Here is a 19,101-nt window from a genome sequence, read left to right on the forward strand (position 1 = left end):
TGTAATAAAATCCATTTTGTGTTGTGCACTGTAAGGACTTAAAAGTTGAGGTTCAAAATTAATCCTTGATCTTGGAAACCACAGTCGACACTGAGGACTAAATCACTGTCTGAAATACGATAATGTTATCAAACCTTCAATAACACCAGACTGTCTGGTGTGAGTGTTCCAAAGACTTGTCAAGTCAGTCTGTTTAGGAACAGCCTTATCTGTGTTTTTTGGGAGGTGCTGACATTTGAGAAAGGTGAAAATCTCCATATGAAAGGTAGTCGCATATTTCAGGTATGATAGAGGAGAAGGATTGGTGAATTCCTGGTCTGAAAGGGAAAAGAAATTAGTAAAAATCTGGGTGTTAACGTGAAAAAAAAAATAGAAGCTATTTCTTTTGTTGGTTTAGCACATAGGCCTACATAAACAGAAGTGCACATATAACAGAAGATTAACATAAAAGTGGATACAATTTGACAGTTTGTCAAATGTTTATCAGATTGCCCAAAGTAGGCTATAGTTGAGCTGACATTTTGTCTTTCCTAAACACTAAATTATGAACACTCTTATATTCATCTCCTGGTCCTGAAGCACTCCTGTGGATTAATTTGAATCTAGATATAAAATATTATCTAGAGCGCTAAAAAACTAATTATATCAATTTTACAGCTTTACATCTGCTGCAAAAACCGCTACAGAGCTTATAAAACAAAGTAGCTTCCGTCCTAAATATCGAAGCGTCCCACAAACATGGTGTCTGTTCCAATAACTGAAAAAAAGATAATTACACAACAAAGAGTTCACACATGTTCTGACTTTATTCTTAACAAACACTTCAACCAAGAATTCATGTGCCACATCAGATGTCAACCAGTAATCTTGTCTCTAATTTCAAACAGTCATTTTATTTTATCTCCACTAAAATACAAATTCTTTAAGAAAAGACTTTCTGCATAAATATAACAACATGACCTACTTTGATAAAACCTTCTTCTATCTTTTCCTCACAGAGCCGCTTTTCTTGTCTGAGTTTGGCTTCTTCACATCTTTCTTTCCTTTTGACAGATTCTCGTAAACGTCCTCCTTGTTTCTGGAAAGAGACGAAGAAAATGCGGATCAAGGATTTCTTCAGATACAATCCTGTAGATTTTTATATACCAGCCAACATTGATTAGACACAGCTTCGTTAGAAGTGAACCATAGACACTGCAGGAGAGGTTAAGGAACAGGGCTGCTGCATGAGAACGATTTAAACAGACCAACCAACCACGAATCAGTCACTCAAAGCTGCCAACTGTTCGGAGCTCCAAGTGGGTCAAAGTTTACAGTTTTCAGGCTGAATTGTTTAGGGTTGTGTGCTGTTTTATTTATTTCCTAATTGGCTAATTAGAACATTACTCAATTCATACATGAGTGGCATCCTGGCTCAGAGGTCACAAAAACACTTCACAATAATTTGATCGTCTTGTTTACCTCTGTTGTCCATTAAAGGGGCACTACACAGATAAAACCTTATTGTTCCTACCACAGCTTTCAATGTTTCACAGTGTTTGGGGTCCCTTTCTTCAGCTGTACAGTCTAATCTCAGAAATCTAGTTGTTTGGTTTGATCATGCTATGTATGCTTTTAAAAAGCAGCTCACCTGTTTAAACTGGCATTTGTCTTATGTTTGAATGTTGTTTGCTTTTAAGTTTTATTTTTATGATTTATGGTTTTATTTTTTATTGCTTCTTTTTAATTTTTTTTGGTCTTAGTTTTTAACAATTTGACTCTTTTGAAGCACTTTGTGACTTTGCTCTGTAAAAGGTGCTATATTATATAAACATTATGTTCTTGAGTCTGATAGATTAACCCTGATGATATCAGCAAGGGGTCTAAGGAAAGAGTTGCATTATGGGAATTGTAGGACATTTTTGCAGCTTGAGGCCATACTAGAGACTAAAAGTCAGCAGATCTCAATCTGTGATTTTCATTGTTTGTTTTTTAAATCTGTCTCTTGTGTGTCATGCATCTTTATAGAAGTGCAACACTTATTCACTGGTGACCATGTAAACATAGAAAGTTTTCATTTTATCTTCTATGCCAAAGGTGTCACTATAGCTCCTACTGGAGCCGCTAGTCTGTAAAACTAGAGTAGTTAGGGATAGCCCAGTTGGTAGAGCGGGCGCCCATATGTAGAGGTTAACGCCTCAACGCAGAGGGCCAGAGTTCGACTCCGACCTGCAGCCCTTTACTGCATGTCATTCCCCCTCACTCTTCCCTTTCATGTCTTCAGCTTTCCTGTCGAATAAAGGCCTAAAATGGCCAAAAATAATCTTTAAAAAAACTGCAATGGTTAAACTAGACTTCTGTTTTTTTTTAAAGAAAAAAGACCCAAATGAATATTTTTTTGTTATTTGCCCAGAATGAAAACCAATGAAATTGAGGTGGAGTTCCGCAGCAACTACAATGCATCCTGCCTGGGCTGAAGATGGTGCTGTTTTAAAGAAAGTAGGGCGGCTGTGTGAAGTTTAGAGGACTAATGTGAAGGTTTTAGAGACATCCAATTCACACACACTCTCACGCATGCACGCACGCACGCGCACCACACACACACACACACACACACACACACGCACACACACACACACACACGCACACACACACACCGCGCGCACACCACACACACACACACACACACACACACACACACACACACACACACACGTTCACTCACTTTGAGGCCTTCCTGCTCGCTGGTGGGTGTTTAAGTGTTAGATTTCCATACTCTGTCTCGGTTTCCTGGGGAAGAGAGAACAGAGACATATCATTTGATGATTACTCAAACATAGAGAGAGGTCATGCAACTGGTTTAGTAGTTCATTGTTTTCTGTCTCTGGGTCAACGTTCATCTTTCACAAGCCATTCTCTGATAACATATCATTCTGTTGATATTGAACAAGCTGGCCTGTGGTGTTCAAATCGGCAACCAAAGTAAAGTATTAACATGTATATCTCTGCTTTATTTTATTGAAACATTGTCCTGTTTTTCCTGTATCAATCTGCAGTGGCTTGAGAAAGTACACACACTCATGCTAAAGGCGATTTAAAAAACATCTTTTGGAAATCGATCTTAATGCCTTAATTAAAAAAAGTTAGGAAAATACAACTTTTTAAGGACACCAATTTCTTTGTGAATGAATAATGTATAATGTATGATATAATACATAAGTATACACAACCCTATGTTAAATTCCCTTAGAAGCAGGCACATTTTTATTTTTAAAGGCCAGTTATTTAATGGATCCAGGATACTATGCATCCTGATAAAGTTCCCTTGGCTTTTGGAATTAAAATAGCCCCACCCATCATCACATTCCCTTCACCATAAATAGAGATTGGCATGGTTTTATTTCAGTTAGTTTAATAGCTGGTTTGATTTGCATTGAGAGATGATCTTATGGAAAGTTCCCCATGCCTATCTCTAGGTTTAATGTGGAGCTATTTTAATTCCAAAGGCTAAGGAAACTTTGTCAGGATGCATAGTATCCTAGATCCATGAAATAACTGGCCTTTAAAATTAAAAATGTGCCTGCCTCTACTGGAATTTAACATAGGGGTGTGTATTATGCCCCTGTATTTTAAAGAAGAACATTTATTTATTTGTACATTATTCATTTGTAAAGAAAATTGGTGTCCTTAAAAGGTTGGATTGTCCTACATTTTTTGAATAAAGGCATTAAGATCAATTTCCAAATATATTTTTGTATTCCTCTTTTTAATCAACTTTAGCATGGGTGTGTAAACTTTCTCAAGCCACTGTATATTTCAACCACAAGAAAAGACCAATTGCTTTGTCTTCTCTCTAGATTTTCTACCCCTGTTGCTCACCATGGAGGCACTGTCTTTGGCCTTGGTGGTCTGTATGTACTCAGACACAGACAGGTAGATGAATTTGTACTGGGCCTCTGTCTGCACCATGCCAGAGCGCTGTTCACGCACCATCTGGATGTATTTCGGGATGTCAAGATCACAGTCCAGACCTACAGGGTGAGATATGAAAGAATTGGATGGAAGTGGTATGAAAAAAAGGAAAACAAACCATGTATTTTGAATGTTTTGTTTTTACCCCAAACCTATTTCAATAACGTTTTTTTTTTTTTTACCTATAGCGTCAATGGTCTCGAGGATCATGTCGATCACCACAATCGTGCCTGTTCGACCAATTCCAGCACTGCACAAATTCACAGAAGAAAAAAAGTTAAAATATATTTCCATCAAAAGAAACAGAACATCATTAACTGTCCTAATACAACTTAAAGTCTGCAGCCATGCTAGGCTTTACTACATGCTAAATCTTAACACAAACACGAATGCTAACATGCCTATTTACGCTGTGCAACTTTGTGACCATGCTTACATACCAAAATACTTACACAAGGGTCAGATAATCATTTAAACAAGTTTTAAAACAGTGCAAGAGGCCTCAGTATTAGTTATATCACACAAGGAAAATTCCAAAAGTAAATAAACTGTCAGTTGACTCAAAACCTTTGTTGTACTTCCACCAGTAGTCTAATTTCTGAAAAATGTAAGTTAATCTTAAACCTCTAGTGTTATCACCTAATTTATGATGATGAAACCTCATCCTGGTAAACTTAGTGCTGTGAAGTGTTTCATGACATTCTCTAATGAAGCACGCACCTGTACAGTTTAAGTCTGCTTTTAGCTTCGATGCAGGTTTCATGCAGAGGTGTCGCTACTAATTTGGGGACATGTAACAGCATCTCAACAACAATAAATAATTTAGTGTCTGCACGTTCAGCTCCGGGGGCTCCACAATCATTGCATGTGGTCGCCACCCCATCAGGCATTTGGCTCTACAGTTGCCTTTGTACCTGCAGTGGATAATCATGGGTCCAGCGTCAGGACACTCCGCCTGTTTATTGTTCACTTGACTGAGGAAGCTGAGGACAGCGCCTGGCTCCTGAGGGACGCCGTGGTCAGGCCAGCTCAAGTACTGGTAGTGCCAGATGGTTCGAGACAGTTTTGGCTGGGAAAAAGAAAATAACTGCAGGATTAGAATAATAACATTACGGTGAAACCTTTCCGTCAGCAAAGCAAATACCACAGAGGCGAGTGAGTGCAGTGAGGTAATAGTTTGAAGTTTGGAGGTTACCTTGTTCACAGGAGCGATCTCCAAAACTCTGATTTTGTAATCAGCAGCTTCCCTCTCTGATTGAAATGTCACCACGTACGGACCCACCTCCTTGGAGCTCTGAGGGTCGGGCCAGTATGGCACACATTTATTCTGCACAGAGATAAATAGTATTTGCACATTTTCAATGTTGGCTTGACCTCAAATTGCAGCCTATTGCACTTTAAAGTACACATTAGCCCGTTTTTCATATTTATGGTACTTTGTGTATTATATTTATTATGTTTACCAAGCTCACCAAGGCCGAATCCTTCTACTGTTCATTGTGGTGGCAATACGTTAACTCAACTGAACTTTGCAAAAGTCAAAAAGTGTGTGAATTTGAGTCAGGTCAATTTTGATTTATTTGTGTGATTATTACTTACAGTTTCATTCTCAAAGGGCTTAACATTTTAACAACAGCAATATGAAAACTGTAACAAGAAACAACAGAGCACGTATTTTGCCCTTTTCTTTTGGCATTTTGAGAGTAGCATACTTTCAGTATTTAAAAAAACAAACACTTAAAGATCCATTCTGCTTTCACGATTGCTGTTTTGATACTGACCCGCCCTTTTTCGACCTCTCTTGTTGTCATGACGATCACCCTTGTGTTCTCCTGCCATACCATCTGCCAGAAATCGTTGACAGTTGTTGCTAGGCACCCCTGGGTTGCGATATAAACTTTCTGATCTCCAGACTCCCACAGGGTGTTCTACAAACACACAGGGAACTAATGAACGCTGCTAAATAAACACACTTTGTGTTTTTGTCATTTTGTGTTACTATGAGGCCAGAAACGTCAGAGACTTACTCTCACGTAGTTGGCGTTGATGTAATCTGAACCCACAACGTCAGGATCAGTGTCCTGCAGGATGACCCTGGTGTCATTGACTTGTGAGAAGAAGCGGAGTGAAGAAACAGAGGGAAAACAAGAACATTTGGTTAGTGTCAGTACTATCAAATGTGTCATAAGATTTGGTTAATTTAGAGAATAATGATACTGAGAAGATTAAAAACTCACAAGGAAGAATATTCTTGTATCTGTTTTTGCTCTTATTTTCAGGCCTCTGGCCTTCCTCTCGGCTTTTTTTCACCTTCGCCTCAAACTTTTGAAGAGCCTGGCGGGAGAGAGAGAGATGACTCTCTGAGTCTTAGATTGAGACTACATACTGTTATTAAACAGTTATATACTAATTATGACAGTGTACTGCTTTTGCTATTCATATACGTATAAATATTACATATCTAACATAGTTTACAGTCTGTCAATCCCACTGTGACTTTATAGTGCAACTACAATTAATACTTCCCAAAGAGAAACTGGATCTGTTTTCCCACTAGAGGTGAGACGATCGATCAATTGATCGATTAGTTGAAAATTAAACAGCAACTATTTCAATAATCATTTAAGTCTTTTTTTTAAGCAAAAATGCCAAACTTTCCCCACTTCCAGCTTCCTGATTTTAAGGGATCATTGTTTTTGTCTTAAATGTTTTACAGAATATCTTGGGGGTTTGGGCAATGGTAGGACAAAATGAGCACCTTGGACTTTTCTGACATTTTATACACGATTAAGATTAAGAATTCATAATACTCTACTACTGTACACGCTTGGAAAAGAAAACGGGTCAGGAGAGGGGTATTCAGTTGGTTGCAATCTACAACCTCACAGCTAGATGTCACTAAATCCTTCACAGTGGTCCTCTAAATTAGCATCTATTCCATTGCCTTTTTGCATCTATTCCTGTTCCTTTCACTCAAAAATCAAGTGTGTTGTTAGTGTTTTGTGAGTGGTTTAAGTAAGTTTAGTCACTCTTCCGGTGCACTACATGCATGCTGTGAGGCATTATGTAATATGGCATTGGGACATAGTGTGTTCCACCACCACAAGATGGTAGTTTAATTACTCTGCCCACAGTCAGGAAGTAAGTGAAATAAGTGAAATGAAACGTTAAAAGCTTATCTGCAATCTGAAACACGATGTTTAATGTATAATTTCGTTTTTCCAACCTAAGGAGAACACTGTGGTTCTTACACCATAGATAAAAGCATCATGGGAAGAAACAGTCACATTATAGATAACCGAAGCTGGGTCAAATCTCACATCAAACTCTTCCCAGAAGCCGGCCTTGCTCTTCTCTCCGTCGCCGTCCTGCTGTTGCTGTGTGGTCTGATCCAGCAGCTGCACTCTGCTGTCGATATCTGCTGCATTCACTCTGGTGGAGTAGTACGGCTGCAGTGGACAGAGAGAAGAACAATCTCATAATAGAGATGAAAGAAAAAGTCGAGCCAATGAACGTATCGCACAACATTGTCATCATCATCAGTAAGGCCACAATGAGACAAAGCTGTGAGTAATATTTCCTAACCTTGGGCTATGCAGCTCATCTTTTAAAATTAATCACAAAAAACTATTTCTACTTTTCACACCTCAGCTATTTTTTACATGTTGTTGAATTTGTGGTAAAAAACTAATTCTGACATGTTCGGATGTGAGAAAGATCAGTTCACCTGTTTGAGATACACCCAGTTCCCAGAGATCTCCTCGATGCCTTTGCGTTTGTAGAAGTCCACGAGGTCTGTCAGTGTGTCAAACATCTCTGAACCTCCCACTGTGTACCTGTCATTCTGAACACACACAAAAAAACATACAACATATCAGTCTGGATAAACACACATACCGAGAGGTTGTGCTTAACTGCCTGGAGTAAAAAATATAGTTTCAATAGAAAAGCAATCATGCTCAAAATGAAAAGAAGGGTATTTTAATAAATGAGAATAAACAAGTATTTGTATTAGCACAATCATTTGTACATGTCCTTTAATTGAAATGGAAATAAATACAGTAATTATAGAAAAGATTACAATAGCTCCCAAAGAGTAGTGTTCTTGTAACTTGTTTCAGCCAAAACTCAAAGTATAATACTTGACTGTTTTCCAACACTTCAAATCAAATAAGTGACACAGTTTTACTGGCCATAACATGTATTTCCTTTGAGTAAAACACATAAATGTATCGTGATGTATTTATTTGGTACCAACAGCAGTTAAAAGACTCTTTAGAGCCGAGTATGGTTTGGGAAACTAACCTAATCTTTGCCACGTGCTCATGTAAAGGCTTTCGTGACTCTTCCACTAATCTCACATTAATCACACAAAAAACATGCACAAAAAACAATGGCTTCCATTTAAATGAGGCCTGTACTGTGTTTTCTATGAGGTAAACCACAGCTTAAAATACAATGCAAAAGCCTTGATGATGATGGAAAAATAGTCTATGAAAATGAGGTTGAGATGTGTGACCTGTTGCTGTACGCTGTACATCACTAGCAGCCATTCACCATGAGTGTATTAATACCAGTATACAGTTTATGGTTTTAGGTATTGCTTGTTTTTTTAGAACAACTGTTGGTGAACATCTAAAGTAAAACTGTGCCTGACATTTATGAACAATTGCACAGTTGAAATATGAGCAACAGTCTTTTATTGCGTAAGACAGGGAAAATGATACTTTATATCTATTTCAAAGTGCATTTCACAACTGTGGGAATACCCCTCAGTCTTTTTTACATAATGTGTATCTGTTTTCGGGGACTCCTAATTGTGTATATTCAAAGCACAAGACTGACCAAAATACAACACCTAGTTTCATGCATGCATTATCTCGCATGCCACACACACAAGGTCACACCCCGAAACACACACGAGGACAAATGCCCACCTGACACATTATCTTGATGTGGGAGACCCTCTTTTTTCCAGTTTTGCTCATCTCGTCCGTCAGAACCGACAGGACAAAGTCCCCTGGTTTGGACAGTGACTCTCTGACCAGGAAGGTCCCCGACTCATCTCGTGCACCGAGCAGCTTCTCTGCATTGGGCCCAGACAGGTGACCGTGATACCACCTGCGACAGAAAGGCACCGATGGTTCAAATTTGTTAGAGCTATGACTGTGAATTACATTTAGAAGTCTATTCAAGGCTAAGCGGTTGTCAGACACTCACTGATGTGGTACACTAGACTGTTGTGCTCACTATACAGTGAGTACAAAGCCACAGCCGAGTCAGGTGCATTGGGTGTATAGTTAAAAACAGCATGTACAGATGTTGTTACAATAATAGTAATAGTGTGTGTACATTTGGGGAGCTTGTGTGAATTAGTGAAGGCTCGTGTTGGGTTGTGTGTTAATTTAAGGCACTGTTCTCAATTTCTTCTTCTAAACTTCCTGCTTTGTGGTCGGAAAATTTCTGATGACAGATTTCGTGGCTGAAGAGGACAAAGTATTTATAGCCTGCACCCCCCCCCTTTCGATATGTAACAACCACAGATTCCCCCCCCCCCCACACACACACAGACTGTGAATTATGTCTTTCTACACATGCTTTTAATAATTCAGTTCTTTGATTTACTTACTTATCAAATCACGGTGCATGCTTATTCAGACACTGAAATTAGAGTCCACCATTTTTTATTTTTTATTACAGCGGGTTGCATGAAGCGGCTGCAGTAACAACAAAAAGTGGTGTCCGTGCAGTTCTGCAGAAGCTAAAAAAGAGCCTGTGCTGGGGAATAAATGATGAAGTGCTGGACAGTCAGCCAGGTTGGTTCCACCTGCCATTAATGGCAACAAGTTAATGACCAGACCTAACTTGGCCTCTTTTCTGATAAGGGATAAGGCGCCAGATACATGAGATTAAACAAAGTGACCTGCTGAGGTGTGGGTAATCCCGCTTCGAGATGGGCTAGAGAATGGGTGAGATGAGGAAGACAGCGAGTGAGCAAGAACATGATGGAGTGTGCAATAGAGGAAGACATGTAGGGTCCGGCCATTGCTTTCAAAAGTGTCAAAACTTAAAGTTTCCAACCGCAGCAACAAAAGGGAAGTTAGACAACTGACAGAAAGAGAAGGACGAGGGGGAGGGGGGGCAGAGGGTAGAGCTTCCAGCTAGGTTGAAGTACACAGTCACACACACACACACACACACACACACACACCACACACACACACACACACACACACACACACACACACACACAATAGAAAGTAGTGTCCTCCTTGCACATATAGGGAGTGCAACTCAACATTAACCTACTTTAAGCAACTGTTGTCCAATGTTTCCAGCTGGGAGAAAAACTCAACAATCATACTCCACCTCCAGCAGCAACTTCATGGAAGTCAAATTACCATTATGAGCAAATTAGAATACAAACACTAATGTTAAGTATTTGTACAACTGCATTTGACAAACATATTGAGATTTTTATCACCAGAAGCTTGAGACTTTGATGTGGTTGGCTCTGCATGCAAATAGACGTTTGAAAATATGTATATCTATATCTATCTGCTACATTTAGCAGTGATGCTTGCTTGTTACTGACAGCGACTGTCAGTAAGACTAAAAATAAATTCATATTTTGTTGAGTAAAAAGCCATGTATATTCAGGTCTGGGAGTTGTAATGCATCCAAACAACAGCAAGGTTGTTCCTGTAAAGTTGACAACATAATAGAGAAAGTCTTCTCAACAAAATGATAGGTGAATCATCAAAATGAAGGTGGATCATAAAACCGTAATCTGCAAAGCAGCCACTAGTTACAGCTGACAGATACAGTGAATGCATTACAGTAAAAAGCATGATCCACTGGGAGAAAACTATTTCCAGAATCTCCACATCTGTTTATTAGTAAACAGGTCTCTCTGATCACCGGTTATGACCAAACATGAATTTGGACACGGCAAGTTTGTTGTCACTTAATGGATTGTTCTCCACCATGAGGAGTCAGACAAAGCCTTGAAATCACTGATCGCAAGGACCCATAATTATTAAGGGAATATAAGTGAATTTTAGTCTCATTGTTTTCGGTCTAACGTTATCAGAATTCACTAGTTTTATTTGTAAAGGTTTTTTATTGTTATCTGTTCTTTCGTGGTTTTGAAAGTTAAAAAAACCCCTGCACCCAAAAAAAAGCATTTTACTTATAGTTACTTCACTTGAATGTTTGACCTTGAAATAAACAATATTAGCAAATTCATAGCTTTGGGATTTTTTCAAGAAGGGAGAAGGAGAAGATGTTATTTAAACAAATCAAACAGCAATTTGCTATAAAATGCAGAGTATTTTATATGCCTTTAAACATGTCTAGAGGGGATCTTTAATATAAAAAATATTTCCATCTTAGATGCAGCAGAGTAAAAGTATATAGTCTCACAATGGAATATTCATAAAAAAAGTACTTAAGTAAAGCACTGGAGTAGATTTATTTTTTGTCTTTGCTGCTTCCCACCTCTGAAAATGTTGACCCTGGTTACATATAGTCCATTAGCTGCAGCAGCGATGCAGATGTAGGAATAAAGTCTTGACAGCTGCAGGCGCTTTTTGTCTGGAGTGTGGGTGTTATTTTCACTGACTCACATTCTGACAAAGATGTTATTACACCTAAATGTATTATTCCAAAGCATCAGAGGCTTCAGATAAAGCACCTCCTCCCTAGAGGAAAATATTTAAACCCAATGGAATATCAAACCTACAAATGGCAATTATTATCCCCAGTAAATAAACAACTGCAAAAGAAAATAATCTTCGTCACAGATGACAATAGTTGACTTAATCACCTAACCAAACACTATGACACCAAACCCGAGAGTGTAGGTGGAGGCAGCCCAAAGAAGCCGGCAGGTGTGGGTCACATTCACCTACAGGGGGTTCAACAGTGACAAGTAAGAGTACACAGACCTCTCAGTGGTGGGGTCTGAGCTGTTGAGGGGGTATTTCAGCTCGATGACGGTGCCGTCCTTGTCCTGCAGGATGCCGTTCTCAGCCGTGTAGTACTCCACCAGCTCTGACAGGGTGGCAAACTTCTCCCCGCCATACAGGTCATAGAAGTCTCCTGTGTTTTGGATCCGGATGTGGGTCACAAGCTCGCCCACCCTGAGGAGATAAAACAGTCAGATCACACCAACTATCAACGTTTTTCCTTGACAAAAAACGTCCTGATGACAGTAAAGAGAACATCTTGGTCTCAGGAGTTTTAGGCACAAATGTTTGAACTGCCAAATAATATTTCTTCTTCTTCTTATTATTATTATTATTATTATTATGATTATTTGTTTCAAAAGCCGAAATTACAAGAAATGTTTCAGGGTTTGACAGCTAATCCCCACTGAGCTAAATTTAAAAAAAAATCTACTACTGTATATTTACCATATGCAGTATTTCTGTATATTGTATAGAAGCTATGTATGACATACAGTACGTACAGTTAAGCTTTCAGGATCTGCAATCTGTGTTCTCAGCTGAGGCAAAGACAGCAGTTAGTACAGTTGTTCTCTGGCTGCCTAATAATAACAATTTGGAGTTTACTCTAATTAGTTAGGACCAGGAAGTTTTACTGTACAAGGTTTTTTGGGAAAAGCTTGATTTGGACAAATATTGTTAGATAATCCAATGTCCAGTAATAATAACACTAAGATTAAAGTAAAATATACCTTGGACAAAGGACCAGATGCCAAAGTAACCACATACCGTAGACTGTTAATATTAATGGACAAAGCATCTGGATCGGCAAAGTGCTGCAAATGCGGAAGTGACTTAAACCTGCATTCTATCTGAATTTGAGCAGGGGGCGACACTTGCGGTTGCAAAAGGATATTGGTTTATGTAAAAGTCTACGAGAAAGTGACCACCTTCTCACTTGATTTATTACCTCAGTAAATATTTTTATAATGAGTTTATGGTCTCATTTGCTAGTTTTAAGTCTTCTGAAATAGAATGAATGATGTTCATTTTTTTAATTATGGTCCCATTGATTTTAAAATTGCCGATAAAGCAGGGGGTGTTTTAGGGCGTGGCAATGATGTGAAAGTGTGTAACGTAACGTGGCTCCTCCCTCACTCCTCCCTCTTATCTAAATCGTTACATCCGCAACCAGGATGGCTGCGCCCGTAACGGCAAACTCTACGACTCATAGCAGATCTCCACATGAGTGACATCACACATGCTCTGTGTCTATGCCAATCTTAATATTAACAGTCTATGCCACACACCCTAAACGAATAAACCTTCTAGTCTTTTTTTGCCAAGCTTTAAAAACAAAGGACCTCCTATGAACATTTAAAAACGTCTCAAAAAGAGAAAAGCTTGAAAGTGTTTATTTTTTTATATTGCAGAAATGGTGGGAGGGTTAGGCGAGCATTAAATGCTTCTATTTCACTGACACTTTTACTTCAACTTACAATACTGTGATCAATACCTAATTGATGTCATACATTCCATCATTTAAAGTAACCAAGTCAACATCTATGCTGCCGCCTGCCTAAAAGATCAGAACAGAAACGGTAACATAGGAACAGCAATTCTCACAATGTATTCTACATCTACATAAATATAAGCCAGATATCTCTGCGAAGCATTGGCTCAAAAGAGTCACTCGGTTTAACGTTACTGCATCAGTACAAATCTAAACTTTTACCTCTTTGAACTACAGACTGTGCAACAGTTAAACCTCATGAAAAAACATGAAAACTTGTTATCAGTGAAATAAAACGAGGTCTCAGGATGTTTAAGCAGAGCTGCTCACTGTGCACCACTCATTTCATTTATCACATTTCACTGTATCTCATTCAAATGATATGATGTGGTTATTTTTAGTAATGAACCTCCTCTTCATTTGGTTAGAACTCTACTTTTAGCATTTTTAAGTAACAACCATTAATTTGGCACAAATGATTTTATTCATTTGTATTTTAATTTCACTTGAGACATTGAGTCCTTTTGAATTTTAACCAACCGCACTTTTGAGCTAGATTAATAACGCATCAACATTTATCTGTACTGACATGTTTATAAATGCAATTTTTTAAACACAATTTCTTGTTTATGTATTTTGAGGTTCGTTACGTGGTAGAGCCACATGGATGAGCTTACAGCACAATTTTAAAAGAAAGGAAAGTACTATCTCTACTGTGGAAATAGAAAAGTAAACAAGAGATTTGGTGTGTTTTTGCAGACATCATTACCTGACAGACAGGGAGAAATCTCCAACGTTTTTCTTGCTGGGACGAGCCAAAAAGCTGCCATGAATGCCTCGAGTCTTCAGCATTTCCTCGGCCTGCAGGCCTGTGATGTCTCTGTGGAACCACCTACATCAACAACACATGTATATGATTAATATAACTGAACCTACACACAAAGATAAGACTTGTATCTGATCAATTTAAACACGTACGCCTTCATACACACAAACATTCATGAACACAAACCGTCTTTATTTTCTCACATTAGTCAAAGTACAAGATCAGTTATAGTTATTTTAAAGACAAAAAATATAAAATAAATATACAACATATTCTTTCTTTCATTCTTTTTTTTTATAGAAATCTAACCATAGTTTATTTATTAATACATCTCCACTGCAGGAGAGGCAGGTCTCAGCCCAGTCTTGTCTAGTTCTGAAATGATGATTCTTATTTATCATTCTTATTCTGATTATTCTCATAATGGACAAGTAAATTACTTATTTACTTTTTTCTTATAATCATGCAAATGATTTGCCAGTTAAAGTCTTGTTAATGTAAACATTACCTTTACCTAATCCATTTTTCATTGAAAACCTATTAACATCAATTTGAACACATTGCTGTACTGTCTAGAGCATTTGTCATTTTGTTTATTTAAAAGAAATTCTGCTGAAACAATGAATTAATTGATAACTTAAATTTAAAAAATCATTTAATTCCCAGTTCAGGGTTTACAGTCTTTATTAAACTATAAACACAGTATTTTTTCTTTCTCATTCTGTAGCAAACTCCAACTATAGACTGGATGAAACTTTATTTAATACACTTTTAATTACAAAAGACTGTATAAAACCAATATATTTACACCTTGGTCAACACATTTACCATTGGCCCAATTATGGGCCGATATTGAGAATAGAATCCCACAATAACATACTGTACATCTACAATACTATAACCCAAGAAATCCAGAAAAGCTCCATGTTGAAAGCCCTTTCAGCGACACAGTGGACTTCAGTTACTCAATGTTATATAGTTACATCAGTTCAGACCAAATATCTACTATTTATCATTTCCTGGAGGGTGGAAAAATCTGTTTTGGTCAAGCTCGGCTCAAAGCCTCTTATAACAGAAAAAAAACCTATAGGCCTGTTTTTAAAGTCTAGTCCGCCATTAGAAACAGTCACTAATACAAAAAGTATCCAAATGTGCATTAACCGTAGGCTAGTTCTCTTTACAATAGCTTTCTTGAAACCTAGACTAGCGATTTCAAATTGAGTTGTTAAATCATTTCATTTTTTTCTTCACAATTTCAGGGTTAAAATATACAAAATAATACAGCTGAATACAATTTTTAAGTGTGAGAAAGCCTGTGTATGCACATTTACATTGTGTTTGCACTTGAATGTGTTTTCCCTTCAGCTTTGGATTGCCAAAAGAGAGTTTTCATACAGAAAATGGGTTACTAAAGAAGATTTGAACAGCAAAGTCACAGAAGGAAACTCGAGGTAAAGGGAACATTGTAAAGAACCTTTACAGAGTTTAAATGATAAGGATACAAAAAAAAAGGGTCTCTTACTCAACTAAGCTAAAACATCCTTTATGACACATTTTCTTTGCGCAAACAGACACTGAACAACGCATTACAGATCACATGATAGAGGAACAGGGCAGGACGGGTTGACAGCTGGGGAAAGAAAGAGCAGGAATGGAAACAGAGAAGTCATTGCACCTTGCACAAAACACAGAGAACAACCAGATTCGACAACGTAGCATTATATTGTCCAGCGGGAGGCTTGACTCACCGAACCATGTTGTCTCTTCACTTCTCTGCGTCCAAAAAGAAGAAGAGTGATTGGTGGGAGTTACTTGCACCTGCACATGTGCAGACTCACAATCATAAGCAGTCACTTTTTAAATTTTTTTTATAAAGAAACACCCAGTTCCTAAACACTCCTCACGTTACAAAAGTACACTAAACAGAACATAACTCACTTTCATTCTCATGCTTTTGCTTTTTCATACTTACTCAAAACTCGTTCACAGCGGTATCTAATATCAAAACTATTAACTCTATCTCTCTGTATCACAAAACTCAAACTACCCAAACTCTCCTCCTCCTCTCCTTCTACGCTTCACACCACCCAATCATCCTCCTATCCAGCCCCTCTCCGTCCCAACAAGAAAGCAGGTAAACACTTACTCTTCTCAGCTCCCTCTGAAAACAACTGACACTCGCAGAGACACTCAGACAGTATACGTCTATTTCCCCTCCTCTCGATGTCGTTCTCTCTCTCGCTCTGCCCTTCCTTCCTTTTTACATCTCCTTTCATAAAATATTGAAAGCAAGACAGGATCCAAAATAGCTGACAGGCTGTAATTCCTCCTACAGATAGAGACGTGTCCTGTTGTTGTTTTTATGTCGATCAAAACAAAAACTCATATTTAAGTAGATTTAAACTCTGGATACTTGCTCTCTGATGCTCCATCACTTAGTTTTCTGTGCAGAGCTCGACAAAGAAAGCAGAAAGGAGGGTTCAAACTGTTCCATTCATCGGTGAATCATGAGCGAGAGTGCCTGTCGAGTAATTCCACTTTTGTGACAAAAATAAAACAATCCATGAAATATAAAGTTTGAGCTTTTTGTGCCCTCAAGCCCACACTTTGTCTCTCAGTCAGACATTTGCAAAGCGTTTTTCCCTCTGCCTGCCCCACTGCCCTGCTCTACTGTTGCCTGTTTGTTCTTTACTTCCAGGTGTGTGTTGTGTGTGTGTGTGTGGTGTGTGTGTGTGTGTGTGTGTGTGTGTGTGGGGTGTGTGTGTGTGTGGTGTGGTGTGTGTGTGTGGCGCGCCGCGCGCGTGTTGTGCGCGTGTGACACACAAAGGTCAGAGTCACAAAACCCTCCTTATTCACAGTTCAACCTTCCCCCCTCTATATATGGGTGTGTGTATGAGCTGCTTTCAGCTGGTAAACCATTTGCAACTGAATCTGTCAGACTGTTGAGGCATTTACTCTAAAACTACAACTGAGTGGTATTTAAGTAGGTAATCATTTTTTTCCCCTGACATTACAATTGTGTAACTGTGTGAGAGGCTTGTGAGAGATACTAGCTTCCCCATAATGAAAAAAAAAATCCACTAAGGAAGGCTTGTTTACTTTGCACAGTTTACATTTTATATCCTGTGGAACACACAGGGACAATCAACATTTAACTTGCAAATCATATTGAAATACAGAGGTTTTAAAGGGAGAATTTGAATTACTGGAAACTACAGTGTTGATTCTGAACAGACTTTCCTCAATAGACAGCAAACTTTTAATTAGACTTAGAGTTATTGACTTAGAGTTATTTATAGTGTTGGTCCAAGTATGCATGAAGAATTAGAAGAAAAACATGTAACACTGACAACAACACAGTGTTTGAGCAAAAAGCAAAAAGCTCAGAATAAGTGGAAGAACTTTATACAACTATAAAGTACAATTATTATACAACAATTTATACACTGTAGCCTCACCCCAAAACACACACATAAACACACACACAGCACTGCAGGTGTCGTTCGTCGTGGTTAACGCAAGCTACAGCAGTTTGCGGAGCGTCACTTCTCAGGCTGCAGGATAACGCAGGAGCAATGTGGCAAACGGCACACACACGTACTTCTCACAGCCTCAGAGTGACAACAAAAATGTTTCCTACCAATGACCATTCTTTTGAGTGTTGCAATGCATCAGACTGTTGCAATGCATCAAATTGTGTCTGTTCAGAAACAAATAGCTGTACATGTTGTTCTGTACCTGCCACCCTCTGTCTAAACGGGACATATAATTATAGCAACACTGTTGAAATAATGAATCCTCATGTCCAGTGCTGTCTTGAATGTGAGGATTTTAATTCTTTGCGTTTTTAAATCTTTGTAAATCATTTGTCATTTGTCATTTGGACTCTGGGAAATTGTGAACTTTGTTCTGGCATCTGGGTCACACTTCTCCCAAATGTTGTTTGGCCTGTTTAAGGGTTACCCATATGACTGGTAGACAATTTAAATGTGTCTACTGTCAGAAAACTTTTCACCCTGTTAGCTACTCCTTTAATATTTATGGGTGTATTAAGCAATTGTGGCCAACCAATGCAGAAAACTATTTGATGGCATTTTAGGATTTAGTATTATCTTGCCATTAGTGCAGTAAAGTTATTTTTCACGTATCTACAAATAGGTAGTACAAAAACAAATATTTCCATTTGTTTTGGAATGACATATTGCAATCTTGCAATATGATAGAAAATGTTCAGAAATATTAAACATGCATCTGGAGGTGCATCAAAGGGGACATGTTGAAAGACAATCATAGGACACAAAAGCATAACAAAACGAGACTGGAGACAAGTTGAGCTACAGGTCAGAGGAAGATTTTACATTAGCAAATACACTAAGAAATACAAGACACTCACCTAAAAGACATTGTAGGGACTCTTGCAGTACCAACTCACTGGCAGTCCGAGATCTTCTGCACAAGGAAGTGATGGGTTAAAACCAGTCTCTCCTCTGTCATTGTCTATGCTGCTGTTCAATATGTCTGTCCTTTAAAACACAGTGAAACTCAGAGAGAGAGAGGTTACAGTTACAGTACAGGTTAGCTTCCCCTGTGCTTACTTTTTTTTTTGTTCACTTGTACCCAGCCTCGCTCGTGTTTAGCCTCCAACTCTCTCCCCAGATAAGACATTCATTACCAGTCCAGTCAATCCCCACGCCCTATAATTTACTCTAATTTTCTTACTTATCTGTGAGCCCTGGAAGTGACATGGCTATCTACTATCTACAAGAGAAAATGTGCCTGTTCTTGTCCCCTTCTTCCCCGGATCTCCCCCCGTCAATGTGCGAAGGCTCTCCTGCTATCTCTCCTGCAAATCAACATTTGCC

At 38.5% G+C, this 19,101-nt stretch overlaps 1 protein-coding gene across 7 annotated transcripts; it reads right to left on the reverse strand.

Annotated features, from left to right (window-relative positions):
- Positions 1–782: 782 nt before the first annotated feature.
- ptpn6 (protein tyrosine phosphatase non-receptor type 6) lies at positions 783–18,942 on the reverse strand. Of its 7 annotated transcripts, none has more exons than XM_032518688.1 (16): positions 16,386–16,871; positions 15,988–16,012; positions 14,183–14,305; positions 11,901–12,095; positions 8,889–9,072; positions 7,679–7,795; positions 7,272–7,400; positions 6,189–6,285; positions 5,979–6,058; positions 5,733–5,879; positions 5,147–5,278; positions 4,866–5,020; positions 4,134–4,201; positions 3,859–4,010; positions 2,705–2,769; positions 783–1,078 (listed from the first exon to the last, which is right to left on the reverse strand). In XM_032518688.1, the coding sequence occupies exons 2-16, from the start codon at positions 15,993–15,995 to the stop codon at positions 982–984; spliced, it is 1,749 nt and encodes a 582-aa protein (XP_032374579.1). In that variant the 5' UTR covers positions 15,996–16,012; positions 16,386–16,871; the 3' UTR covers positions 783–981. The 7 variants fall into 7 exon arrangements, with proteins under 7 accessions (XP_032374579.1, XP_032374576.1, XP_032374575.1 ...); XM_032518685.1 differs by having other exon boundaries at positions 15,988–16,057; XM_032518684.1 differs by having other exon boundaries at positions 15,988–16,072.
- Positions 18,943–19,101: the final 159 nt, after the last annotated feature.

Source organism: Etheostoma spectabile, chromosome 6 (assembly GCF_008692095.1).
Source record: "Etheostoma spectabile isolate EspeVRDwgs_2016 chromosome 6, UIUC_Espe_1.0, whole genome shotgun sequence".
Taxonomy (NCBI): Eukaryota; Metazoa; Chordata; class Actinopteri; order Perciformes; family Percidae; genus Etheostoma; species Etheostoma spectabile.